Below are 27,889 nucleotides of genomic sequence, written 5' to 3' on the forward strand. Positions count from 1 at the left end.
ACAAAAATAGAGACAGAGCTCTATTTAAATGTAACCAGTGCATATAAAAGCCAGCTTTATAATTTAAATTCTGTAATTTAGGAATTCTCACTGTATACATGTATTTTTAAATGCACATTGATTAAAGTAAATTTAAATCATCATTATCTCATTTGATTCAGAAATTCAGCCTTTTACTAGGAATCATTCATTCCTACCCATCATCTCTAATTAGAAAAATTAACACATTTAATTAAAACAGTAAAACAATTCTTCCTACATAATGTCTCAAATTCTAAGTAAATAATTTGAGTTAAATATCCATCAAAAACAAATATAATTCTAGTTAGAACAAAGCTATTCAACACAAAGTCTCTTACAAAACCTCACAAGAACAACTTAGAAGGCTGAAGATGACAAGAAACACAATACCATCAGAGACCTAGAAGCTGGAAAGAAAACTGAAAAAAGGCTGGATTCTAAGCAGCAACGTACAAACACAGCACTATCCCTTCCAGTTCAAAATGCCCGATGGGCTCAAAACTGGTGGCATCAAGAACTTCCAAAAGTGGAAGGGATCTTAAATACTTAATAAAATTATAGAAGAGTGTTTTAAAACTTCAAACACAGGGCATTTTTAGATATGACTTTAAACCTAAAAGCTATTCAAAAGAGAAGACTGGGGTTGCCTAGGTGGCTCTGTTAGTTAAGCATCTGCCTTTGGTGAGGGTCATGATCCTAGAGTCTTGGGACTGGTCCCATGTCAGGCTCCTGGTTCAGTGGGGAGCCTGCTTCTCCCTCTGCCTGCTGCTTCCCCACTGTGCTCGGCTCACTCTGACAGATAAATAAAAAAAAACAAAACAAAACAAAAAAAACAAAGAACAAGAGAAGACTGATTCTACCACAATGTTATTTGGTGTATAAAGGTTTGAGAGTTCACTTTATGTGGGTTATTCCTCTCTCCTTAAAACAGACAGTCCTTACTTTGCATGGCAGCATGAGACTATAAAAATGACCCTGAAAAAACAAAAAACAAAAAACAATGACCCTGTAAAGGGGCACCTGGTGGCTCAGTCGGTTAGGTGTCTAACTCTCGGTTTCAGTTCAGGTCATGACAGGTCATGATCTTAGGGTCCTGAGATTGAGCCCTCTTGTCAGGCTCCACACTCAGCAGGGAATCTGCTTGAAGGTTCTCTCTCTGCCCCTCCCCCCACTCACACACATAAATAAAACTTAAAAATAGACAAAGCAAGGCAATCTTAATTAACAGGGGAAAAATTATGATCATTCCATAATTTAAAATTGTCAAAACTATTATTTTGAGAGCAATAAGACATGAAAAAATAATAAAATACCTATTTAGTACATTGTAATTTAAAACATTATAAACATTGATTGAAGTGTTTTTCTTTGTGAAAAAAAAAATAACTCAGGAAGAATAGTTTGAACAGTTCTTACCTTCTTCTGATCATATAACTTATATATGGAGTGAGCATATTTTCTATGCCTTGGCGAATTGTCATATTCCTTTCTAAGTCTGATCAGCTTCCAACATTTTATCCTTTGCACTTCCAATGTTGTGAAATATGTCTAGTGTTTTTTGTTGGCATCACTTCCTCTGAGACATCTTCATCCTTTTTATTACAACCACTTTCCTCATTTATGTTGCTAAGCTTGCCTTCACTAAGTTCCTCTGGCTGCACACACAGTCTCTCCAAATGCAGCATGTCTACATTTGAAGGTTAGTTTTTTATTCTGTAACTCCACTTACATTCGGTTCAAATTTCACTTCTAGTGTTATTGTTTCTTTGCTGCACTTTCACCTTTTCTGGTCAATTCCCTATATTTTTTTTTAAATGTAACCTGAATGGGTATATCACTGAGATAACCATTCAATACCACTACTACACTCTCATCTATGTAGGATTTGAAAAACAGATGCACACTGACCAATCACCAAGAGCCTTTGAAAAAAGTGACATGCTATGCATCTGTTACTTACATTTTGACTTGTGGACTGAACAGTTAGCAGCAAATTTTGTGGTTTATGCAATTACAGTTAATATTCTAGGGTATGTGAAATTTTGAACCATGTTATTGGGGGACTGGTGTTAAAATTTAACTAAAACATGGTAACCAAACTTCATGCATACTGGGCCTGTACCCTCCTCTCCTCTTCATGCTTTGACCTTAAAATTCTATTTTTATTAGAAACCAATACTGCTACTCTTGCTTTCTTTATGATTATATCATTACTTGGTTATGTCTAATTTGAGATTTGTCTCACAAAGTTAGACACGGCTAGATTTTTTTTTAAGATTTTATTTATTTATTTGTCAGAGTGAGAGAGCGCATGCACAAGCAGGCAGAGTGGCAGGCAGGCAGAGGGAGAAGCAGGCTCCCTGCCGAGCAAGCAGCCCAATGCGGGACTCAATCCCAGGACTCTGGAATCATGACCTGAGCCAAAGGCAGCAGCTTAACTGACTGAGCCACCCAAGCATCCCAGACACAGCTAGATTATTAATCCAATCTGAAAGATTTTTTCCAATCTGAAAGATTTTTTCCAATCTGAAAGTCTTAACAGAATTCTAGTCATATAATGTAATCTTTATATTTGGTCTTATTCACATCTTGTTTTACAAATAACTTTTGATTATGCTTGGATACCTATTATTCTTACTTTTGCTGAATAGGACTTTTTTTTATAATATTTTATTTATTTGATAGAGACAGCTAGAGAGGGAGCACAAGAATGGGGAAGCTGGAGAGGAAGAAGCAGGCTCCCTGCTCAGGTAGCTGACGTGGGGCTCGATCCCAGGATACCAGGATCATGACCTGAGCCAAGGGCAGAAAGTCTAACGACTGAGCCACCCAGACACCCCTGCTGAATAGGTTTTTTAAAAATTCCGCCCCTCCATCCTCCTCTAAATTCAGATTTCATGCTCCACTTTATTTTTACTATTCATTATGTTCACAGTATAGCAGAATCTTGAACAAAACAGTTTGAACAGTGCAGGTCCACTTATGACGGGGATTTTTTTAATAGCATTGTAAATGTATTTTCTCTTCCTTATAATTTTAATTTCATTTTCTCTAGCTTACTTTATTGTAAGAACACAGTATATGATACATATACCATACAAGATATGTGCTAATTAACTATATTATCAGTAAGGTTTCCAGTCAACAGTAGGCTATTAGTAGTTATATTTTTGGGAAGTCAAAAGTCACTTGCAGATTTTCCACCACATGGAGGGTCAGTGCCTCTAACGCCCATGCAGTTCAAGGGTCAACTGCATAAGTCATACTTAATTTGCATCTCTATCAATATACTAAAATTTAAAGAGATGCTCAATATCATTAATCATCAGTAAAGTGTAAATCAAGACCACAAGATACTACCTTCACACCCACTAGGATAGCTATAACAAAAAAGACATAACGCATCTTGGTAAAGATACTGATAAATTAAAATCCTCATACATTGCTGGTAGGAATATTAAAATGATGCGTGGCTGATTTGACAATAGTCTGGCAATTCCTGAAAGGATTAAACATAAAGTTATCATTTGACCCAGGAATTCCACTCCTATAGAAGTAAAAATGTGTCCCTGCAAAAACTGGTACACACAAAACTTGTATTCATAACAGCCAAAAGTAGAAACAATCCAAATGTCTATACAATGGATAAATAAAATATGGTAGATTAATACAATGGAGTATTTGGCAATAAAAAGTAACAAAGAACTATCACATAATACGATACAGATTAGCCTTGAAAACATCATAAATGAAAAAAGCCAGTCATTAAACACCACATGTTATACAGTTCCATTTACATGAAATGCTCAGAACAAGCAAGCATATTAGTGACAGCCATGGTAAGACAGGAGACAGAACTTCAGAAAAATGAAGTATCTGCTAAGGGGCAGAGGGTTTCTTTTTGGCACGATGGAAATGTTTTAAAATTGTGCTAATGGGGCACCTGGGTGGCTCAGTGGGTTAAGCTGCTGCCTTCAGCTCAGGTCATTATCTCAGGGTCCTGGGATCGAGTCCCACATCGGGCTCTCTGCTCAGCAGGGATCCTGCTTCCCTCTCTCTCTCTCTCTGCCTGCCTCTCCATCTACTTGTGATCTCTCTCTGTCAAATAAATAAATAAAATATTTTTTTTAAAAATGTGCTAATGGCTGCACCACTCTCTTGGATATACTATGTATCGAATTGTACACTTTAAATGGATGAATTGTAGGATATATGCATTTTATCTCAATAAAGCTGTTGAAAATATTCTTTAGTGAGTACCTCTCCTACCAAAGAAAACAAAAATGATTCATAATTTTACCAACTATAGACAGCCCGTTTCAGTCTGCTTTTTAGTTGTATGTATATGTACTAATACATAAGTTAGATGTATGTACTACATACTCATCCATACTTTTTCAAATTAAAATGAACATGTCTTCATGGTAATAACTACTAACAGCTACATATTATTTCACTGAATGGCTATCTCAAAACAGACTGCCTATTGTTGGACTACTTTCTGTAACATATTTTCTATTATAAAAATAATGCAGCCATAAAAAATACTGCTCAATCTTTGCACCTATCTTCATAACGTATTCTCAGTAGAATTGCTGGGTCAAGGAATATGCTCAAGACTAAGAAACCCCTTAATCAGACTCAAAAAACCATGGAGGAAAAAAGAAGAATCCTCCCACATTCTCACTATAATAGAAGAAAAGATAATTATGGAACACGATGGAGGTGTTAGCTATTGCTCTAGTGGTAATCGTACTGCAATACAGAAATGTATCAGATCATGGTGGTTATCATATTGCAATGTGGAAATGTATCAAATCAATATGTACACCTTAAATTTATACATTTTTTAATGATTTTATTTATTGAGAAAGAGAGGGAGTGAGCAGGCATTCGTAGGGGGAGCAGCAGAGGGAGAGGGACAAGCAAACTCCGTGCTGAGCTCCACAGCCTAACATGGGGGTCTATCTCAGGACCCTGATAATCTGAGCCAAAATCAAGAGTCAGACACTCAACCAACTGAGCCAGCCAGGCACTGCAAACTTACACAACAGTATATATGTCTACTATATTTTAATTAAAAAAATAAATAAAAGTACATGTCCATGCACCCCCCCACACATACACAGGATTCTCCATGGGGATGCAATCCCACAGGTCTGATGAAGAGGATTGAAATTATCGTTTAGACAGCCATCACGAGTCCCCACGGGCACAACCTGATGTGGCTATGGCTGATTCATTCTTCAAAGCAGCCCATTTTAAAACGGCATACCAAAAATAAATAAAAGGTTTCAAAATTGAGATTTTAAAAAAATAAAATGACCTACAGATCTCAAAGAAAATACATCAAAACATTAACATGTTTGGTGGTCATTTCTAAAAAACAGGAATAAAAGTGACTTCTTTCCTTTATAGGAAACTTTTTAAAATTTTAACAATGAAATGATACATGTTAATTCAGAGTTACCCATCAAATTCCAGAGGTGAAAAGGAACTTAGGTATCACTAAAATCCTCATTTTAAAGATTAGAAAACTGAAGACCAGAAGAAGGATTAACTCATTCAAGCAAGATCATCTAGCTATTAAACAGCAGAGCCTCAACTTTGTACAATCTTCCTTAAGAGGGTTTCAGGGTTTCCTTTATAAGTCTTTGAAACACCTACTAAAATACTGATACCATATTCCTATATATATGAACTCTGACTTTAAATACCAATGTCCTTGCCCTTAAGAATCAAGGCTAATGTAAAATGTCCTAAGAAAATAGCAAATTGGGGTGCCTGGGTGGCTCAGTTGGTTTAGGAACTGCCTTTGGTTCAGGTCATGATTCTGGGGTCCTGGGATCGAGTCCCTGCTTGGCAGGGAGTCTGCTTCTCCCTCTGACCTCTCTCCTCTCATGCACGCTAATAAATAAAATAAAATAAAACAGCAAATTGGGGGGCCTGGGTGGCTCAGACATTAAGGTCTGCCTCTGGCACAGGTCATAATCCCGGAGTTCTGGGATGGAGCCCTATGTTGGGCTCCCTGCTCAGCAGAAAGCTTGCTTCTCCCCCTCCCACTCCCTCTGCTTATGCTCCCTCTCTCAGGGTCTCTCTGTAAAACAAAGAAATAAAATCTTAAAAAAAAGAAAATAGCAAATCATTAACAGCTGGCCCTTGAACAACATGGGAGGTTTGGGGTGCTGACCCCCTTCATTCAGTCAAAAATCCACAAGTAACTTTGTCTCCCCCTAAACATAACTACTAATAGCCTACTGTTGACCAGAAGCCTTACTGATAAATCAATCAACACATATTTTATGTTACATGTATTATATATTGTATTCTTACAATAAAGTTAGGAAAAATGAAACATTATTTAAAAAGTCATAAAGAAAAAATACATTCACAAATACTATAAAAAGTCCACATAACAGATTTGCGCAGTTCAAACCCACGTTGTTCAAGGGTCTGAACAGACGGATCCCTCACCAAAGCTCAATTATCACACACCTGGGGCTCTCCATCTTTAAGGCAAACCAGAGGTCATATGTAAAAAACCAGAAAGCTTACCAGAGCTGAAGATACAAAGCTCAAAACTCATTTAACTGTTGCCAAGCAGTACTACTAAACAGCCCTATTTCTGGAAACACCGATTCTAACTTGCTGCTTCATTCCTCCATTATTATTAAATCACAAAATATGAAATATACTGTTTTATAACTAGGCTTCTATTTTTTTAAAGATTTTATCTATTTATCTCACAGAGAGAGCATGTGTGCATGAGCATAAGCAGGCAGAGTAGCAGGTAGAAGCAGGGTCCCCACAAGCAGAGCCTGACATTGGGCTTGATCCTACGGTCCTGGGATCATCATCTGGCCAAAGGCTAATGCTTAAACGACTGAGTCACCCAGGCGCCCCTATAACTAGTTTTTATAACAGCATGCATTTATTTGTTTTTTTTTTTTTTAAGATTTTATTTAATTGAGAGAAAGAGATGGTGAGAGAGGGAAGCAAGTGGGGTGGGGGAAGGGAGACCAGACTCCTCAATGAGCAGGGAGCCCAATGTGGGGCTCGATCCCAGGACCCTGGGATCATGATCTGAGCCAAAGGCAGATGCTTAACGACTGAGCCATCCAGGCGCCCCTCTTATATGATTTTTAAATGTTTTATTTGTCAGAGAAAGAGAGAAAATAAGCACATGCCAGGGGAGCGGAAGACAGAGCAAGCAGAGCAGGCAGAGGGAGAAGCAGGCTCCCCACCGAGCAGGGAAACCAATGCAGGTCTCGATCCCAGCACCCTGGGATCATGACCTGAGCTGAAGGCAGCTGCTCAACTGATTGAGCAACGCAGGCGTCCCAGCATGCGTTCTTTGTAACAGCCAACAATTCAAGAGACAACTAAATCTCTATCTGTGTGCCATAAGCCTGCTGGTATAGAGATAAATAAACAGTATAGGGCCCACACCAACACGTGCAGTTAGTTATGGCTAGAGTACAGAAGCTGCATAGAAGAACAAGCAAAGAAAATAAAAACCCACCCTACGATTTCGTTTCTTTACTCCTTTGTCATGGACAGGTTGCAAAAAACCGCCACCTCCAGATTCATCTTCACTCCTCAAACTATGTATCAGGCTGGTTTTAAAACAGCCTGTGGTAAGTATTTTTTAGGTTCCTAGACTGAGGATCCAAATTCTTGTATAACGATAAAATCAGTTAAGGAGATAAATTCAACTAAGTAACATCTTCATTTAAATTTTCTAGACTTTAGAGATAGACCTGTGAGAGTATTTCCTCAGTAAGCGATAGCCATTAGCAAAACTCAAACTGCATTTCAAACAATTTAACACAAGTATTAGTCTTTGCAAAATAGTAGGTTAACGTTATCTTTAGTAGCTGGCATTTATTATTAAATGCATAGTATGTAGTATATCTTCTTTCATGTAGTGTATCTTTATACCCCAAAATTCTGAAGTAAATTATTCCCATTTTACAAATAAAAGGACAGAAGGCTAAGTACCTGTCCAAAGTCATGTAGCAGGTAAATGGCAGTCAGAATTCATAAACTGTCTTCTGATCTAGTTTTCTTAAATACTATATAAGTGTTGGTTAATGGACAGCAAATTCATAATCAACAAATGATTTTATCACCAAATATCTACTTAACAGCTACTACGCACCAGCCACTTAAGTAAATGATGACAAGATAGACAAATGTCCCTGCTCTCCAAGCTCTTCACTTGTGGGTAAAGGAAAAAAAAAATTTGTCATCATAGCAATGAAGAAAATAAGTATGAAAAAGACGGCATGAGCTAAGATCTAAATGACTTTGAAAAATCAGAAGGCGTTTCCCAAAAAAGAAAAAAATAAGGACGGACCTTAGACAAGAGAAAGTAGATTATGTAACAGTGAACAAAATGTGATGAGGTTGGAGAGGTAAGCATAGGCTAATTCATACAGTTCTTAATACACAGCATTTATAGATAAATTGTGGGAGTTGTATGTTGGTAGTGTTAATTAGGAAGTCACTGAAGATTTCTGGACAGGGAAATGACATGATATGACAATCTTTTTAAAGATTTTATTTATTTGAGAAAGAGAGAGAGAGACAGCATGAACAGGAGGAGGGGCAGAGGAGAGAGAGAAGTAGAATCCCCTCTGGGCGGGAGCCCAATGTGGACTCATCCCAGGACACTGGGATCATGACCTCAGGGGAAGGCAGATGCTTAACCAACTGAGCCACCCAGGCGCCCAGGTTAGGACACTATAAGAGTAATTGTGGCATGAGCTGAAGCTGTAGGGGAGGATACAGGGAAGACCGGACAGATCATAATGCACTGTAAAAGAAAAGAATAAAACTTGCTAGCTGACTGCTCATGGGGAGGAAGGGAAGAGACTATAACATGTAATCAAAGATAACACCACAACTTGGCTCCAGCAAAGCGCTGGGTCCTTGTTAGTCTCATTTACTAAGAATCTGTCTTGAATGTTAGTTTTAAGATACTTAGCAGATGGTCACAGTTGGTATACTAAGGGCTCATTATTGTCTAATATTAAAAACTCGACTGCTAGATGAATTTACTGTGAATGTCATAAAATGCTAAGAAAAACCAAAGTTTCTACATTAGAGCAAGAATGAATGAAGCTCTAAAATGGTTCTGCACTAAATTCACATTTTAAAAATATCTTTAAAAAATCTTAATCTATAAATCAGTTACAAATAAGTATAGTTTTCCAAATTGCCATTTCTTCTCCCATGGTCTTCCCTTCCCATATCCCTAACTATAGGCTATAGAGAGCTTATAGAATATACTCTCATTTATTATGCAAAATCCACACTGAAAGGTTCCCAATAACCACCATCCCAATTTAGGGGGTGGGATGCAGCAAGACAAATCATCAGAGACCTAGTCTCTAAAAATTAACCTTAAATACAAAAAAAGTTAAGTCACCAGACCAATGGAGGTACAGTAGCCCTGCCTTTCCAAAGATAAATGGTATACTTATGTTAATACTAAAGCACAAAATGTCGCATATTGAAATGAAAATTCAGTATTAGCTTACTTCTAAAGTTATATTCTAAATCCAGGGACATATTCCAATTACTTGAATATTAATAATTGTCTTCATTAATCATTAATCATTCAGAACAACTTTTTGTTAGTAACCAAACAATGAAAATTTGGTTATTTGGTGTTGTTTCAAAATTTACAGATATTTACAATGTAAAAAATCTTTAAAAAAATTTTTAAATGCTGGGGGGGAGGTATAGTCATTCCCCTAAACATAATATAAAAATAAACTATGTGTCCTGTGAAGCTATATATAAGGCCACATATGAAAGTATATAAAATCTGTCCCATTTCAGAAAAATCACATTTAAAGAATTCTAAACTTATAAAACTGAAAAATTCTAAGGAATGTCTACTCACATTACTACAGTGTTTCCAAACTTCACATGCATCGGAATCATCCAGAAGGCTTGTTAAAACAGATTACTGGGCCCCACACCCCAGTTTCTGATACAGTAGTTGTGGGGGGGGGGTCCAAGAATTTGCATGTTTAAAATTCCCATGTGATGCTGGTGCAGCTTGACCTATTACCACACTTAAGTTACTACTCCAATACCAAGTATACAAATTTTTCATCAAAAGATACCTTTTCCTATTAAATTTATGTGAATATTTTAAATGGTAGATTACCCTATTGAGTGAGAAATTAATCATTTCTTACAAAACTTAAGTTTTTATGTTTAGGATATACCTAAACCTGACTCAAAGTAATTATGAAGGCAGATCCAATTCTAGTCTCAAAACTGCATTAAAAAAAATAATAATTGGGGCGCCTGGGTGGCTCAGTGGGTTAAAGCCTCTGCCTACGGCTCAGGTCATGATCCCAGAGTCCTGGGATCGAGCCCCGCATCGGGCTCTCTGCTCGGCAGGGAGCCTGCTTCCTCCTCTCTCTCTGCCTGCCTCTCTGCCTACTTGTGATTTCTGTCTGTCAAATAAATAAATAAAATCTTTAAAAATAATAATAATAATAATTATGCAACACTATATAATACCGTTAATATGACATGTCCAGAATTGGCAAATCTACAGAATGGTTGTCTTAATTCTTGGAAGGAGGAAATGGAAAATAAAACTGCTAATGGACATGAAAATAAATGTACAGGGAGGCCTGGGTGGCTCAGTGGGTTAAGCCTCTGCCTTCAGCTCGGGTCATGATCTTGGGGTCCTGGGATCGAGCCCCGCCTCAGGCTCTCTGCTCACCGAGGAGCCTACTTCCCCCTCTCTCTCTGCTGCTGCTCTGCCTACTTGTGATCTCTCTTTCTCTGTCAAATAAATAAGATCTTTAAAAAAAAAGAAAATAAATGTACTAAAACCCACTGAATTACATACTTTAAACAAGTGAAACTTTACTATGTAAACTTCATCTCAATAAAGCTGTTGAAAGAAATTATGTGAAAGTTCCTAAGGTAGCTAAGCAACACTAAACCAAATGTTGCCATTGTAGATACTGTTAGGAACACATAATTCTAATTAGCTATATCAACAACTTTGTTTCTCCTGGTCCAAAGTAAACAAGCCTACTTTAGCAAAATTATTGCAAATTTTAAACTTCAAGTCCAGAGTCAGCAGAATTACATAAACAGTACTTCTAAGCCTGTTAAATTATAGGTATGTAGGATATCACACACCAAAATCAATGAAACAAGCCTTGAAGTAGTCCTATGCACCTAGAAGTATCAGCTCAACAACATTTGGTTGCAATTTTTGAAAAATTAATTTGCTCTACCAAATTGGTCCTCTGCCCCCATATCCACCAGGGGCAGCAGAGCAGTGGCAATGGTTCTCAGGACTGCAGAAATACACATGAGAGAACTATCCAGACTTCTTCTCACTCTTACCATAATACACCATTTCTGTGGTTAATATCACCAAAGCCTAGAACAAGGTGCTAGGCTGTTCTCATGAAAAGCATTTAGTATACTAAATATCATTACCAAATGCCCTGTTAAGAACTTTTATATACTTTCATCTATCAGTCATTCTTCTGGTTGCTGAGAGGATCCACATACATCCTCTTTTTATAATTAAGGAAACATCTATTCCAATGAAAGTTAAACCTGCAGCATCTAATTTTTCTGCCCTAAAAATATATTTTAAAAGGGAAACTTGAAGACTTTTTCCAAAATTCAAAGATGATCTTAAAGTTTCCTATTACTACTCTTATTTTCTCTGTGAGGTAATCTCTACTTGTTTTTCATTTTATGCTAAATGACCCTCCTAAATTAACTCTGATTTGCCTTTAGAGCTAAAAGGACTTACGTCTCATGAGTTCCAAAAAAGAAAATGGGTAGTTTGTTTGTGGGTGGTTTTACAGCTCCATCAGGAACTTCATCTACCTAAAAGAAAGATCAGAAAAATTAACATCTTTTAAATCACACACACCTCAACACACCAGAATAAAGTAAGAACAAGACTTCCAAAAAGGATCTGATAAAAGTAAACCAGTTCTGTAGGTCATAATCCCTCTCTCAGTTCTGAAACCCAAGAAGTTCTAAAACCCAAAATATTTCTCAAAACTCATTTCATGGCAAAACCTGGACTGACAATGAAGGTATTTCGTCATTTCTTTTATCCACCAGTGTTTATACTGATGCTTCTCTGCAAAAATACTGTTAGATTACATGTGCCATTCTAGAAGCCTACCAGGAGCAAAATATATACCATTATGTACCACAGATACCTCAAATTCTGAATTTTTAAATATATCTGACCCGGAGTATTTCAGATAAGGGAGCCCAAACCCATTCAAAAATCCTAAATGGTATTTCTGCAGGGAGGCTATACAAGTATCAGAGTAACGTAAAAGCAGACACAAATGAAAGTTACAAGCAGTATTTCCTAAGTTTGAAACACACGTTCTAGAAAGATCTTGCACCTACATGGCTAAATCAGATGAAGTTCTGTTCCTTTTTCATTTGTCAATCATTCTAATCAAGTAATGAAGAAAGTATCAGGCACTATCATGTCTAACATATCTGTTATATTTGTTACTTTCTCTTAAGAATAAAGGAGAAGCAGACCTCAAAGGTAAAGCCATCAGGCAGTAATATCAAGTCAGAATTTAACATTTCAATTTTTTCATTACTTAACTTCCTAATAACATTTCTGTGTCACAACCTTCCTAATTTCAAAGACATTTTAAAAAATCAATTAGCTTTGTTAAGAAGGAAGCAGACCATCTGAGGACCTACTATGCTCTATATGCATAACCATGTTGAAAAAAAAGATGGTAAAAGTGATTTGATTGTTATGCAGTCTGAAGGTTTCAGACATCAACATTATCAACTAACACTCTTAGGGACTTTAATTTCCTCACCTATACCATCATTATACTTATATACAAAGTCCTTAGAGCCCTTAAGGGATACTTTCTGTCAACTTTCAGTTCATACGCTTCCTTCTACTAGCCAACAGTTTTAAATGTGCACTACCTATGGAGTTTAATAAGCATTAGGCAATTTTTAAAAAGTTGACTGTAGAAAGTTATTACTGATGCAGGATTATAAGAACATGCAAAACTTAAAAGAAAACTTAAAGTAGTTTGAAATATAGAGACACAAAACATTAAAATCAAAATATGGACAACTGTCATCTTCACAGACGATAATAAATACCCTAATCTCTCTAAAGCAAAGACATAATTTGTTAAGACTAGAGATGACAGAAAAAGGAACATAATTCTCGGACACAGACAGTATCAAACCAAAATCAGCTGCCTGTAAAGAAAAAAAGGAGAAAAGAAACAAAAATTTCCCATTCCAATCAAGTGACCTTGTTGAATATAGAACTTATTAACGAAGGAAAATTCTGGCCCTCCTAAGGCTACTTATTCTGCTTTTAGCAGTAGCAGCTCTTAATCACCTAACACAATGAAGCATGTGGAGAAGACAATTTGAAAGAAAAGTAGGTAACTTTTCAAACATTTTCATTTGGCTCATAAATGTAATGTAGCATCGAAATGTGAATACAGATATACCCTATAACCTCAGATTTTATAACATGTCAAAATAAACAAGGATGTTAAAATCATTGGAAAAAAAAAAGTATCTTGGAGGGGCCTTAAACCTGCCCAACTTCCCTCTCCTCTATTCAGACAAGAAAGAGTGTTTAATAGGTACATGATTGCATACTAAGGACTGTGGAGCACATGAAGAAATTCAGTTTATGTCTATTGCCCTCAAGAAGCTTACAATTTAAGAAAAAAAATCTTATAATCTATTTGGAAATCAAAGCACACACCTAAGAGTTTAAAATGTCATCACAAAGGAAACAGATTAGAATGTCAAATATATAGATAAGAATTATGAATAAGGATTGTTCAAGATAAGACTCCAGTGAAAAGGCAGACTTGATAGACTGTGGGGAGGGGAGGATCTTTCCAGGTTTAGGAAGGAAACCTGCAAGCAAGAACTGGATGGGAAAAACCAAGAGAACAGTAAACATTTTATACTTGGACAGCAATCAGCAAACATACTACATGATTCTCTGTAACCAATGAGTATGCTTTCTCCCAGCTGACATAATTAAAAATACAGGATTTAACTGTCTTTTAAGAAATACACCCCTCAAAGAAGAATAAACTGGTGGAAATTACAACTTAATAATATCAAGTTTATATTTAAAAAAAAATATTGAGCATTCTATAGAAATCTAATAGATCTCAACAGTTTTTTGGTTCTATCATGATCTTAGAACCTGAGTCCTACCATAAGCTAACAAAAAGACCTCTTTTTCTGAAAATGGCATTTAGGTATTAGTCTCAATTCTTTAAATGTCACAAAAATCCTGGGCCTTAATTACCTCTGTACCACTAGATGTGAACCTAGCAATCTGCTCTTCCGCCTATGGGAAACAAAGAGGTAAAACAACTTCTTCAAGGTCATAAGGCAAACTTAACGAATACAAACATGAAAATAAATTTACAAAAAACTTATCGTAAAATTTTCAAGAATATCCAGTCCTGAATCTCTATATTAAACAAGCAAACCCAGAAGGTCTCATCAACTACAAAACATAAAAATCCCTATGAAATCAATTTAATCACATCTTTGACATCTAAGAGTCTGCATAAACTCCACTGATACTCTGCCTTTTACTCAAAATTTTTAAAATGTCAGTGCTTCATTAAACGGTAAACAAAGTCCAACCTTGATTATTTTCACCTACAATGGGACATTTAACTGGCATCGCGTTTAACTATTTCCTATTAAGAAAACCTGCCCAAGTCTGTCAAAAACAAACCCACAGGGAAACTCTCAAGCAGAAACACCTGGATTTTGACAATTCCACGGGAGATTCCTGGGCAAAAAGCTAAAACGAAAGGTTACAAAAGAGTCCAAAGGAAAGCGAGGGGGAGAAAGGACCCGAGAACAAAATTAAGAGAAAGGGTAGAAAGTAGGCCCCTGGGGAAGGTAGCACCGCTAAATGCGAAGGCTAAAATCACTTACTCGAGCTGGCCAATGAGGATAACCTTTCATCTTGGCGAAGATGAGGTCTCCAGGTTTGAAATCGCGAGTCATGTTTCGGGGGCGAGGCCGGGGGTCTGAAGCCCAGGGAGGAGGCGCGGCGGTGCGGACGGCGGGGGGGTACCGGCGGAGGGCGGACGGGCGCCCAGGCTCCCGGGGCGGCGGGAGGGGGAAGATGCCTCCGGGCGTCCCGAAGCGCCTGCGAGGGAGAGCACCGAGGGCGGTTAATGCTCAGAAACCCGAAGGGAGGGGCCGCACGGGGAGGCCCGGGGGAGGGGGAAGGGAGGGCCGACGAGAGGTGGGGGTGGGAGAGTGAGGGGAGAGCCGCCTCCCGCTCCTCCCCCGCGAGTGCGCGGCCTCCGCAGCCCGGGAGCTACCCCTCCAGGCTTCTGCAGGTCCACCGCTCGACGACGGAAAAGACGCCACCACCTGAGGCTGAGATGCTTCTCAGCCCCCGTTCCCCTTTCTCCCGCCCCATCTTTCTCCTGGTTTTTTTCTCCGGGCTTAAGCCCCAAGAGGGAGGGAGTCTGGGGAGAGGGAAAAAGATGGCAAAGGAAGGGGGAACGTCCCCCTCCCATCCACACCGGACATCTCCCCCAACCTGCTTCCCGACGGTCGCAGCCCCGGGCCGCCCCTCTGCTCCCGGGCGGGCCGCGGCCACTTCCCCGCTACAGCCAGGAGCGAGGCCACTGAGGGGGGGGCGGGGCGAGTCCCCGCCGCCCGCTCACCTGCCGGGGCCGCGGGCTGTGAGGCTGCGGTGGCGGGCCGGCCGCCTCTGCCCGCGTCCACGCAAGCCACCTGCGCCACCAGCTGCCGCAGAGGCGTCTCAACGGCTCCGAATCGCAACCGCCGCCGCCGCTGCCGCCGCCGTCGCTGCGCTGCTCCCGCGCGGCTCCCGCTCGGCGCCCGCTAGCACTGGGGCGGGACCAACGGCGGGCCGAGGGCGGGGGGACAACGCAGCACCCGCCTGAGGTGTGGGGCTCGGAAGCGGAACTTCGGAAGCCGATAGATCCCCAGCTTGGCTTCTTCCCGACAGTTACAGCCAAGCCGAGAGAGATACTGAGGCAAAGGAACAAATAAGTGGGAGAAAAAAGCTCCGTCGTCGGCAGCTCCCCCCTGCGGTTTGCAGAGTGGTCTGGCCCGGCCCGCCCCTGCTGGCTGCTCTGCGTGTGTGTATTTGTATGTGTACTGTATGTAAAAGGCGGGGAGGGAGGAAACGATTGTTGTGGACGGGGTTTGGGGGCGGGTATCCGGGCCTCCAGCCCTTGGCTGTGTGTTAGGGAGAACCTGGCAGCCTAAGCTGCATGTTCTTGCATCGTTTCCCAGGGCGGGGAGGCTTTAATGCTGCACTTGCGCGGTTTGCACCATCCATCCAAAAAAGAACTGTACAAAAACCCATAGATGAAATCGGAGTGTGAGGCTGTTGCAGGGTGTGCAGCTTGTAGGCCTCTTATACCTCGCTGAATGGGCCTTTTCCTTGAAATTGTAATATGAGAAAGCCCTATTTCTTTTCTTTTTAAATTTAAAGCACCAAGAACTATTAAAACTACAATCCTAACGAATGCAAAATGTGAAGGGAAGAGAACAATGACAGGAAAGCATAAGATTTTCAGATAGGATGTGGGTTTGGGCCCCTGCTAAATTTTAGCTGCATCTAAATTGTATTTGTTTAGTAGAATGGTAGCTGGGTGGTGGTCAAGTGTAGACGTGTTGTTAAACCTCACATGTTTTGTCTCTTAAAATACTCAAGAGATTTCTAAAATTATTTTATTTTTTGATCCTTCAGCTAATACACTTTTTAAGACGTTGGCAGTAACATGCCCAACTCTCTAATATGAATTGATATTTTAATATTTTTACTGTACCAGAACTGTGTCACTAGAATTGCCTAATTTTACCTAACAATTAACATTCACCCAATACATGTAGTAAATTAAAAAGGCATTTAGAAAATTAATAAAAATCTTGAGTTTTGTTTCATGCTTCACTGAATTCCCCCCCAAATGTACCTACTGTGTGTCAAGCATTTTTAGGCGCTGGGCATACAACCACGAACAAAAGGCACAAATACTTCCCATCTAAAATAAAATATGAAAAAGTTTAAGAATATTAAAATGTATCAATAATGGTATGTAGCGCATACTCCTTTAAATGAAGAACTCACAACTGGGAATAAATCAGGGAAAGCTTTATTAAAGTAGGTAAATTTGAGAGGAGTACTTTGAAAGAGATACTCCCTTAAAAAGAATGAAGGCATCCCTAATGCAAACTGTCCTGCCTAGAATCTGAAGAAACTAAATCATACCTTAGCAACAGGCAGAGGTTTCCAAGTGTTGCAAAAAGAGAAACTGACTGGCAATGAAGAGGGAAAGGTTAGAGAAAGGTCTGGAAGCCTCTCCTCCTGAATGAGTTTGATATGATGTATGCTAGGGAACTACCACTGTTTGCTGAGCAAGAAAGTAAAGATGATTCTTTAAAAAGTTATTCTTGCTTGCTACAAAGTAGATGACAGTAGAAAGAGGTTGGAGGTTACTGTTGTACTCCCAAAGTGACCATTTCTAGAGGAGACTGGTGACTGAAAAAGGCAAGAAAGTGAACAACTAAGTACACAAAAGAATGATTGCCAGGCGTTAGCCATAAATCATGCACAGGAAAAGTGGACAAAGATGTATTGAAGAAAATTCCAAGATACTGAGTAGGAGAGACCAAGGCATCATTCAGCTACCATTTCTTGCACACCTCCTTTGTTCTAAGTCTTTTAAGGCTTTGCAATTCCAAGTATGGTCCAGGGCCCAGCAGCATGGGCTTTATCTCCCCAGACCTGCTAAATCATATTCTGCATTTTAACCAGAACCCCAGGTGATTCTTATGCATATTCAACTTTGAGAGATTATTGCTGTAAACCAAGTAAGGAAAACAGGTATAATAGATAATTTGTAATGCATATTAAAAGATAACTTTTTATTAGTGTTAAATGATAAAACAAACAAAAAAAAAGGGAGTGGTAACTGAGAGTGGGGGGTGCTCCTCAGAAAAGACATGAAAATAGAGGGAAAGTGGAAAAACATTGATGTTTCAGTGTGACTGTTAAAAATAGAAAGTACAAACTTAGCTCTTGGTGTCTTTAAACTTGGCAATTTCAATTTGTGATCGTCTATAGACAACAAGGGAAGCCCTGGAAAACAGTAAGTCGGGGCAAAACAGGTGGTAGTTTAAGCCTCCGGAGAACAAAAGCCCAGGATCCCTGGGAACAGCAGTTTGGAATGAGGGAAAGGGGGAGTGGAGAGGGAGGAGGGGGGGTTGCCCTCGCCAGAGCTACTTGGAAAGCTTTTCTGAACTACTGAGAGCCTGTGTCCCTCTCCAGCTGCCCCCATACTCCATCTTTTTAGGGAGGGGATGCCAGGAAAAGTACAGCAAGATGGAGATTGAAGGGCAATGAGAAAGTTGTAAGGAGAAAGAATACAATTTCCGAAACAACTGAAACAAGGGGTGGGGAGGTGAGGTGGGGAAGGAGATCTAAATGAATTCAGGAAGGAACTTGATCTACAGTCTTTCATTTTATCAGGGTGCTCCTATCCCCATTTTACAGATGAGAAAACAGGTTCACAAAAGTTCAGCGAACTGCCCCAAATCACACATCTTGTCAAGCGGCCAAGACAATGCTGCAACCAGTCAATTCTCCAGTCCACGCCTTGGTGTGGTCCCACACCACCTCTAGGTGGAGCAGGGTGCCAGCAGTGCCGGAAGCCAAGGAGCTTATAATTAGAAAAAGATGCTAGAAGGAAAAGCAGCCAGCGCTCACTCTTCCACCTCTGTCTTTTGACTTGAAAGTATTTTCAGCATCAAATTTCCTAACGACCTTCCTCTACCCCACCCCATTCCCCAACTTGTCCCTACATCAGCTCATTTTATTTAACTCCCGGTTTTAAGAGACTCAACCCCAAAATCACCTCTGGAAAGGTTTCAGACCCCATCTTACTGTGGCGTAATTTCTTATTTACAATCCTTCAAACTAATATTTAAACCATTTTGAAATAGGCACCATCGCTGCCGGGGTGGCTCCGATGGTTGAGTATCTGCCTTCAGCTCAGGTCATGATCTCCAGGTCCTGGGATTGAGCCCCACATCCAGCTCCCTGGCTGGCTCAGCAGGGAGTCTGCTTCTCCCTCTCTGTGCCTCTCCCCCTGCTGGTATTCTCTCTCTCTCTTTCTCAAATGAATAAGTAAAATTTTTAAAAAAGAAAGAAATGGGCAACTTCTAGTCACCAGTGCCTGGCATTTACCGGGCACTAAATAAAATTTTTTCTCAACAAATATTTGTTGAATAAAAGGAAGGGGCATGTGAAAAACTCCCTAGTGTTTTAGTCTGAGAAAACAGATAAAAAGACACTTTAAAAGATATTTGTTTTTGTTTTGACTTTATGACTTTTTCATGTACTTAAAGGTTAACCCTTTAAAAGCACTGACATAGGGGCACCTGGGTGGCTCAGTGGTTTAAGCCTCTGCCTTCAGCTCAGGTCATGATCCCAGGGTTCTAGGATCGAGACCCGCATCTGGCTCTCTGCTCAGCAGGGAGCCTGCTTCCCCCTCTCTCTCTGCCTGCCTCTCTGCCTACTTGTGATCTTGCTTTGTCAAATAAATAAAATCTTAAAAAATAATAAAAATAAAAAATAAAAAAATAAAAGCACTGACATGTTTTCATGGACTAAAATACATTCATTTAATAGTTTTGATGGAAATCTTTCCAAATCAGATTTGATACATATCCCCCAAATTAAATAATGATAATTCTTTCCTTCACATCTTTTATGTAGAATATACACAATTTCCTACCATAAATATGCAGTATTTATAACAGATGTTAAACTCATGAGTATGAACCATAATCCTGAACTTTTCTATTGTGTGATCCTTCAAGCCTCGTGATGGGGAAGTTAGCAAGAATAAGGGGAATATAAAAGGCATTAATCAAAGACCTAGTTAGGGGCACCTGGGTGGCTCAGCCATTAAGTGGCTGCCTTTGGCTCATGTCACAATCCCAGTGTCCTGGGATCAAGCCCTGCATTTCATCGGGATCCCTGCTCAGCGGGAAGCCTGCTTCTCCCTCTCCCACCCTCCTGCTTGTGTTTCCTCTCTCACTGTCAAATAAATAAATAAAATCTTAAAAAAAAAAAAAAGAAAGACCTAGTTCAGTCAGAGATGTCATAAATCTGGTCTAGGCCTACCTTACCCTGGCTTTCCTTAGCTTCAATAAGCATTTGGAATTTGGAATTTGTTAAGAATATGGCTAGAAGAAGGAAAGACAGACAGTTTTTGTAGTGTCTTCTCATGTGTGTGTGACCCTTGTCTCCTACAATGTTTTCTTTTTGTGTGTATGTGTGTGCGTGTGTGTTTATTTGTGTTTTTATTTTATTTGTGCTTATTTGTTTTATTTTTATTTATTTGTCAGAGAGAGAGAGCGAGAGAGCACACAAGCACAGGCAAGGGGAGAGACAGGCAGAGGGAGAAGCAGACTCCCTGCTGAGCCAGGAGCCCGATGTGGGACTTGATTCCAGGACCCTGGGATCATGACCAGAGCCAAGGCGCCCCTGCTTTCTTTTTTTTCCTGCATGACCATGAATATCTCCCTATAGTTACCACCTACTTTAGAGGCATCCCAACCTCTTGCCCCTTGCCATCCCTAACTGTTGGCTATCGCCAATCATTTCTCTGTCCCTATAATTTTGTCATTTCAAATTTTGTCATTTCATTTCATTATATATATATGGAATCATACAGCATATAACCTTTGCAGAAGGGCTATTTCCATTCATCTTAATGCTTTTAAAATCCATTTAAGGGGCGCCTGAGTGGCTCAGTCGTTAAGCATCTGTCTTTGGCTCAGGTCATGATCCCATAGTCCTGGATTGAGCCCCGCACGGTCCTGGGTGCTTCCATGCTCAGCCGAAAGCATCCTTCTCCTTTTCCCACTCCCCCTGCTTGTGCTCCCTCTCTTGCTGTCTCTCTCCTCTCTCTGTCAAATAAATTAATAAAATCTTTGAGAAAAAAAATCCATATAAGTTTTCTGGGTTTTTTTTTTTTTGAAAGGTTTTATTTATTTATTTATGTAAGAGAGCGTGAACCTGAGTGGAAGGAGAGGCAGAGGGAGAGGGAGAAGCACACTCCCTATTGAGCAAGGGCCCGAAGCTGGGCTCAATCCCAGGACCCTGAGATCATGACTGAGCCAAAGGCAGATGCTGAAATGATTGAGCCCACCCAGGTACCCCCATTTAAATTTTTCTGCATATCAAAAGTTCATACTTTTTATATCTCAGTAGATTCCATGGTTTAGATTTACCTAGTTCCTTTAACCATTTACCTGTTGGAGGACGTTTTGGTTGTTTCCAGAATTTTGCTATTACAATGAAAGCTGCTGTAAACATTCCTGCACATGTTTTGTGTAGATAAAAGTTTTTGTTCCTCTGGGATGCATGCCCAGGAGTACAATTACTGGGTCATATTTTAGTTGCATACTTAGGTTTTTTAAGAAATCGTCGAACCGTTTTCCAGAATGGCTGTGTATTTTACATTCCCACCAACAATGTATGAGAGATCTAGTTTTCCACACCTTCATCACCATTTGGATTGTCACTAGTTTTTCTTTTCACTGCTCTAATAGGTGTGGTCTTCATTTTCATTTCCCTAATGATTTGTGATAGTAAACATCTTTTCATGTGCTTATTTGCCATCTGTATGTCCTCCTTGGTGAGTTGTCTCTTCGTGTTCCTAGCCAACTTTCTTTCCTTTTTAAAAAAATATTTTATTTATTCATTGGAGAAAGAGAGAACGAACGAGCACACAAGCAGGGGGAGAGGCAGAGGGAGAGGGAGAGCCAGACTCCCCACTGAGCGGGGAGCCTGATGTGGGACTCGATCCCAGGACCTGGAGATCATGACCTGAGCCAAAGGCAGCCGCTCAACCATCTGAGCCATCCAAGCGCCCCCTTAGCCAAATTTATAATTGGATTAATTTTTTAAGCATTCTTTCTATATTTTAGGTAAGAATTCTTTGTCAGGTGTGATTTGCTAACGTTTCCTCCCAGTCTATATCTTGCCCTTTCATCTTCTTTACAGGCTCTTTCACAGACTAGAAGTTGTTAATATTGATGAAATCCAATTTAGCAACTTTTTTCTTTTATACGTTATGTTTTTATTGTCACGTCTAAGAACTCTTCATCAAGTCCTGGGTTGTAAAGGTTTTTCCTCCTATGTTTTCTTGTTTAAAATTTTACAGTTTAATATCTTATGTTTAAGATCTCTCCCTGTTATTTTATTATTTATTTATTTAAAAGTGTTTTTCATTTATTTGACAGAGGGAGAGAGGGAGAGAGCACAAGCAGAGGGAGCAGCAAAAAGATTTGTTATTTATCTATTTGATTGAGAAAGAAAGAGAGAGATGGGGCATGAGTGGGAGGCAGAGGCAGAGGAAGAGGGAGAAGCAGACTCCCCACTGAGCAAGGTGCCCAATGCAGGACCCAGAGATCACCACCAGAACCAAAGGCAGGCACTTAACTGACTGAGCCACCCAGTTGCCCCATAGTTCTTTTAAATTTTTTGAGGATTGTTTTATGGCCCCAGATATGGTCTAATCATGTGTTTTTTAAAAAATATTTTATTTATTTATTAGAGAGAGAGCGCACAGGACAGAGAGAGAGAGCACAAGCAGGAGTGTAGAAGGGGAGGGAGAAGAATGCTCCCCTTTGAGCAGGGAGCTAGATGCAGGACTTGATCCCAGACCCTGGGATCATGACCTAAGCCTAAGACAGACATCCAGTCGACTGAGCCACCCAGGCGCTCTAATTATGTATTTGTAATGACTGTATATTCTGCAATTTTTTCAAGATTTTCTTTTTTTTTCTTTTTTAAGGATTTCATTTATTTATTTGACAGACAGAGATCACAAGTAGGCAGAAGAACAGGCAGAGAGAGAGGGGGAAAGCAGGCTCCCTGCTGAGCAGAGAGCCCGATGTGGGGCTCGATCCCAGGACCCTGAGATCATGACCTGAGCCGAAGACAGAGACTTTAACCCACTGAGCCACCCAGGTGCCCCAAGATTTTCTTATTTTTAAGTGAACTCTGTACCAATGTGGGGCTCGAATTTACAACCCCAAGATCAAGATGCATGCTGCACCAGCAGAGCCAGCCAGGTGCCCCTATTTTGCTTTGTTAAGTAGAATTAATAAATGTCGATTTATATCCTATCCTGCTGGTTGATATCATTGAGTTCTTGTATATACTCCATTATTTTCTATTTATTTGCACTATCAATAATTAACAGAAAGAAACTGAAGTCTCCAACTATAGTTGTAGATTTATCTATTTCTCCTTTCAGTTCTATCAGTTTCTGCTTTATGTATTTTGTAGCTGTTGTTTGGAATATATACATTGAGAATTGCTACGTTTTTGCTGTATTTTCTTTGTCAACTTTTATCATTATTTATTGTTCCCCTTTATTTCTGGTAATTCTTTTTTGCTCAGAAATCTACTTTATGTGATATTAATATAGCTATTCCTACTTTTTTCTGATAAATGTTTTCACAGTATAACTTTTTCCAGCCTTTTACTAACATGTTTTATATCCGAGGTGGATTTCTTGTAGACAGCAAATAGTTGGGTTTTCTTTTTTTTAAGGTGTTATTTATTTATTTGACAGAGAAAAAGAGTAAGCATGCACAAGCAGGGGGAGTGGGAGAGGGAGAGGGAGAAGCAGACTCCCATTGAGCAGGGAGCTGGACTTGGAGTTCCGTCCCAGGATCCTGGGATCATGACTTGAGCCAAAGGCAGATGCTTACCAACTGAGTCCCTGGGCACCCTAGTTGTTTTTGTTTTGTTTTGTTTTTAAGGTTAAAGCTTTTAAAGATTTAACTGTTTTTTAAAGATTTTTTTTTATTTCTTATTTTTAATAATCTCTACACCCAACATGGAACTTGAACTCATGACCTCCAGATCAAGAGTCACATGCTCTACTAACTGAATCAGCCAGGTGCCACAGTTGGGTCATATTTTCAATCCATGGTGCCAATCTCTGTCTTTTGGTATATTTAGAACACTTACATTTAATGTAATCTTCAGTATTTTAGAGCTTAATTCTCGTATTTTTTGTTTCCTTTTTCCTACCTTCCTGAAGGTTATTGAACCTTTATTAAAATTCCATATTGATTTATCCATATTTTTTTTAGTATATTTCTTCATATGAATTCTTCAGTTGTTGCTATAGGCATTATATTATATATACATAATTTATGATAGTCTACTTCTGTTGATATTTTACTAGTTTGAGCGAAGTATAGAAACCTTAACTCTTAGTCCTTTTACTCTTCACTATTTATAAGATGGCTGTCTAAATATTTCCTTTATACACACCAAGAACCACATCAGAATGTATAACTTTGCTTCAACCATCAAACATAATTTAGAAATACTCAAGAGGAGAAGTTAAGTCTGTTGTGTTTATCTATAGTTTTACGCTTTCCATTGTTCTTTCTTCAGATGTTTCAAGTTTCCTTCTTTTATCATGGGTGTAAGACCACAGTTTTGTCCTCGGTGTTTGGTTAGAGTAGGGTAATAATTATCTAAACTTTTCTGTCTTGCTAGGCTGCCCCTTTCCTTGTTCATTGGCTATAGAGGGCAGGCTCTTTTTTAATAGGTTTTGTTTGTGTCTGTTGAAATTTCTAGTTGCTGGCTTTTCTAGCTCCTATTTCAAGATGTATGAGGCAAAAAGAAAATCCAGCAGACAATTCACCACTGTATCATTCCTTGGGTCCCAAAGTCTCTAGCCAGTTTGTAATCTCTTCACGTTTCAGAGACCTCTTATGTTTGTTTTCTTTACAATGTCCTGTGGGCCTATTTTCCTACTTTCCCTTTACCACCAAGTTTGTGGGCAGAAAAATTGTTTATTAAAAATAGTTTGCCTCTACTTCACCACTCACAACTTAACCTTCATCTCTAGTGGAATTGAACTTGTTTGTATTCATGACTGTCTACTAAGGATACAGGGCCTGACACAAAGCAGGCTTTGGTAAATATTTTCTTTCACTACATTATCCTTCTTTATTTTCTCAATGAACCACTCCCGTATAGAAACTTCATTAGCTCATGCATAAATGAAAATATTGGTTTATGTTTTATGCTTTTCTCCCTGTGCCTTTCTTTATACCATTATCTTCCTCAGAAATGCTCTTCAATCATTCTCTGCTTATTATTATTTTTTTCTTCTCTTAAAAGTCCAGATCTAGTTTCTCCTCTTAGGTCTCTTTCTAACCTCATTATCCTATTCTAAAATCCTATATATACTACTCTCTGTAGTACTTATTTTTTTTAATTAACATATTGTCTCAGTTTAAAATACTTTCAGCTTTAATTAACAGTAGTCTCTGTTGTAGAGGCTTATGCAAAAGAAATTAAGAGATAGATGCTGGCACTGTAACTTATTACTCCTGGCCAGTGTCTCTTCAATTCACTTGACCTTTTTCTCACACTGGCTCATCTACCTGTAAGCAGATGACTACTCTTCTGGGAACTACGTCTGAATTTTAGGTAGGAAAAAAGGGCATAGAATGAAGGGTTAGGCTTTGCTGGTCCACCTCATTTTATTTAGAAAACAAAAGTTCTGGGGTACCTGGGTGGCTCAGTCAGTTAAGCATCTGCCTTCAGCTAAGGTCATGATCCCAAGGCCGTGGGATCAAGCCTGAGGCAGGTTCCCTGCTCAGTGGGGAGCCTGTTTCTCCTTCTCCCTCTGCTCTCCCCCACCCCACTTCTACTCTCTCAAATAAATAAATAAAATCTTAAAAAGAAAAAAAAAGTTCTTCCAAAAGTCACATTGAGCAGACTTCTCATTTTATCTCATTGGACAATATTCTGTTACATAGCCACTCATAGCTGGAAAGTACAAGTGAGGAAAATATTGTCAATAGGAATTCAGTTAGCCAAACAATGGTATCTGCTACATGGATCCATATATATCTGTATAATACACTTAGGTAAATCTCTCTTCCTAATTAGCCTGGAAGATCCTTGAGATCAGAGATCCAGTTAGAATTAGTCATTTCGTACTTCACACCGGATGAATGTAAGGTCCCCCTAATTTCATGTATTTCTACTACAAACAACAAAGAAAGCTCTTCAATGGGGACTTTAAACCTAGCACAACTATTTGGGAATTATTGAGCCAGCACAGTTTCTTCTGAAATTAACAACTCTTTTAGTCAGGGAGGCAGAACCACTATGAGTTGTGGGAGAAAAGTTTCTTTTTTCTTTTTCTTTTCTCCAGGAAGTAGAACTTTTACAATTGGGGCAGGAACCAGAGAAGAAAAGGTCCAAAAAAACACATTAGAATATGAGAGAGGTAGAAACTAAGGAGTCAATCTAAGAAACCAAACATGTCCAGCTGCCAAAATAGGACTGACTGGGAAGGCTTATGGGAAGATCTCTAGGAAGGTGTGCCTCCATTCAGCTACCACCCCTGAGGATCAGCTGCCAAACATCTGGTTTAGGCCACTGTTGGTCAACGGGGTCAAAAGTTGGGAAGAAGAGCCAGGTATGGATTGGAGGACAATAAAGACAAACTGACACCTGCTGGTCCTCTACATCTGTCTCTTCCAGCATCTAACCACAAGGACCTGTGGAGTAATGGCTGCTGCTTCATTTCCACCTTCCAGATCTCTCTGAAATTCTTTTTTTTTTTTAAGATTTTATTTATTTATTTGTCAGAGAGAGAGAGAGAGAGCAAGAGTGAGCACAGGCAGATAGAGTGGCAGGCAGAGGCAGAGGGAGAAGCAGGCTCCCTGCTGAGCAAGGAGCCCGATGTGGGACTCGATCCCAGGACTCTGGGATCATGACCTGAGCCGAAAGCAGCCGCTTAACCAACTGAGCCACCCAGGCATCCCTCTCTGAAATTCTTTTGACCAACTCTAATTTGGAATCTTTCAGGGAAGAGGATTTTGGGAAATGTGATCCAGCTTATTTAAATTAGCACGGAACAAACCATCACACTAAGTAAACCAGACGAATGGAAGCTGAATCTCATCACTTAGGGATTCAAAATGATTGAAATGCTTGGAGGGTTAGGACTATGTCTTAGTCCATTTCTTCTGTCCCTTTTGTCCTAGCCAAGAATTTAATTCTTAAATCATATATGTTGTCCTCATTGATCTTACTGTGCAAGCTCATTTTTCCACTGCCCTGGTACCTACCTCCTAGAAGGAAAAAAGGAGTCCCTTCTTTGGATTTAGGCTATCACATGTTGCCCAGAGTCTTGTCTTTTGACTTTGTTTTGGTTCTTATATTTCTGTTGGCTTCCTCTCCTTTTCCTCTATTCTGTTTACAATGCTTGAGTGTTCTCTAGTATATCTAGCTGCTTCTCTCCTGCCTAAGCATGTTTATGAACCATTACTTGTAGGAAGTAATTTATCATTGGGTGATGTAGTTCTCCCTTTTTTGTTTTAACTAACCAATATATATTCAACTGCAGATAATTATTTTTTTTAAAGATTTTATTTATTTATTCGACAGACAGAGATCACAAGTAAGCAGAGCAGCAGGCAGAGAGAGAGGGGGAAGCAGGCTCCCCACTGAGCAGAGAGCCCAATGTGGGGCTCGATCCCATGACCCTGGGATCATGACCTGAGCCGAAGGCAGAGGCTTAACCCACTGAGCCACCCAGGCGCCCCGTCTGCAGATAATTATTAAATGTCTCAGATACTATCTTACTCTCCATTGGAGTGCAAAGAACAAAAATATCTATATAACGAGAGAAAGAGGAAAATATACCAACATAAAGCAACAAAAAAAATAGCTCTCAAAGTTCAGAGAAGG

General features: G+C 39.5%; 1 protein-coding gene across 5 annotated transcripts in view; it reads right to left on the reverse strand.

Moving 5' to 3' along the window:
- The window catches only part of PSIP1 (PC4 and SRSF1 interacting protein 1), a 41,271-nt gene extending 25,350 nt beyond the window's left edge, over positions 1-15,921 (reverse strand). For 2 of the 5 annotated variants that reach the window (XM_047699053.1, XM_047699055.1), the window contains exons 1-3: positions 15,768-15,921; positions 15,022-15,238; positions 11,834-11,910 (exon numbers count right to left, since the gene is read on the reverse strand). In XM_047699053.1, the coding sequence (XP_047555009.1) occupies positions 11,834-11,910; positions 15,022-15,093 (149 nt within the window). In that variant the 5' untranslated portion in view covers positions 15,094-15,238; positions 15,768-15,921. The other 3 variants (XM_047699057.1, XM_047699056.1, XM_047699054.1) reach the window with 2 other exon arrangements.
- Between the last annotated feature and the right edge of the window lie 11,968 nt (positions 15,922-27,889).

This window comes from Lutra lutra, chromosome 13 (assembly GCF_902655055.1).
Source record: "Lutra lutra chromosome 13, mLutLut1.2, whole genome shotgun sequence".
In the NCBI taxonomy this organism is placed as follows: Eukaryota; Metazoa; Chordata; class Mammalia; order Carnivora; family Mustelidae; genus Lutra; species Lutra lutra.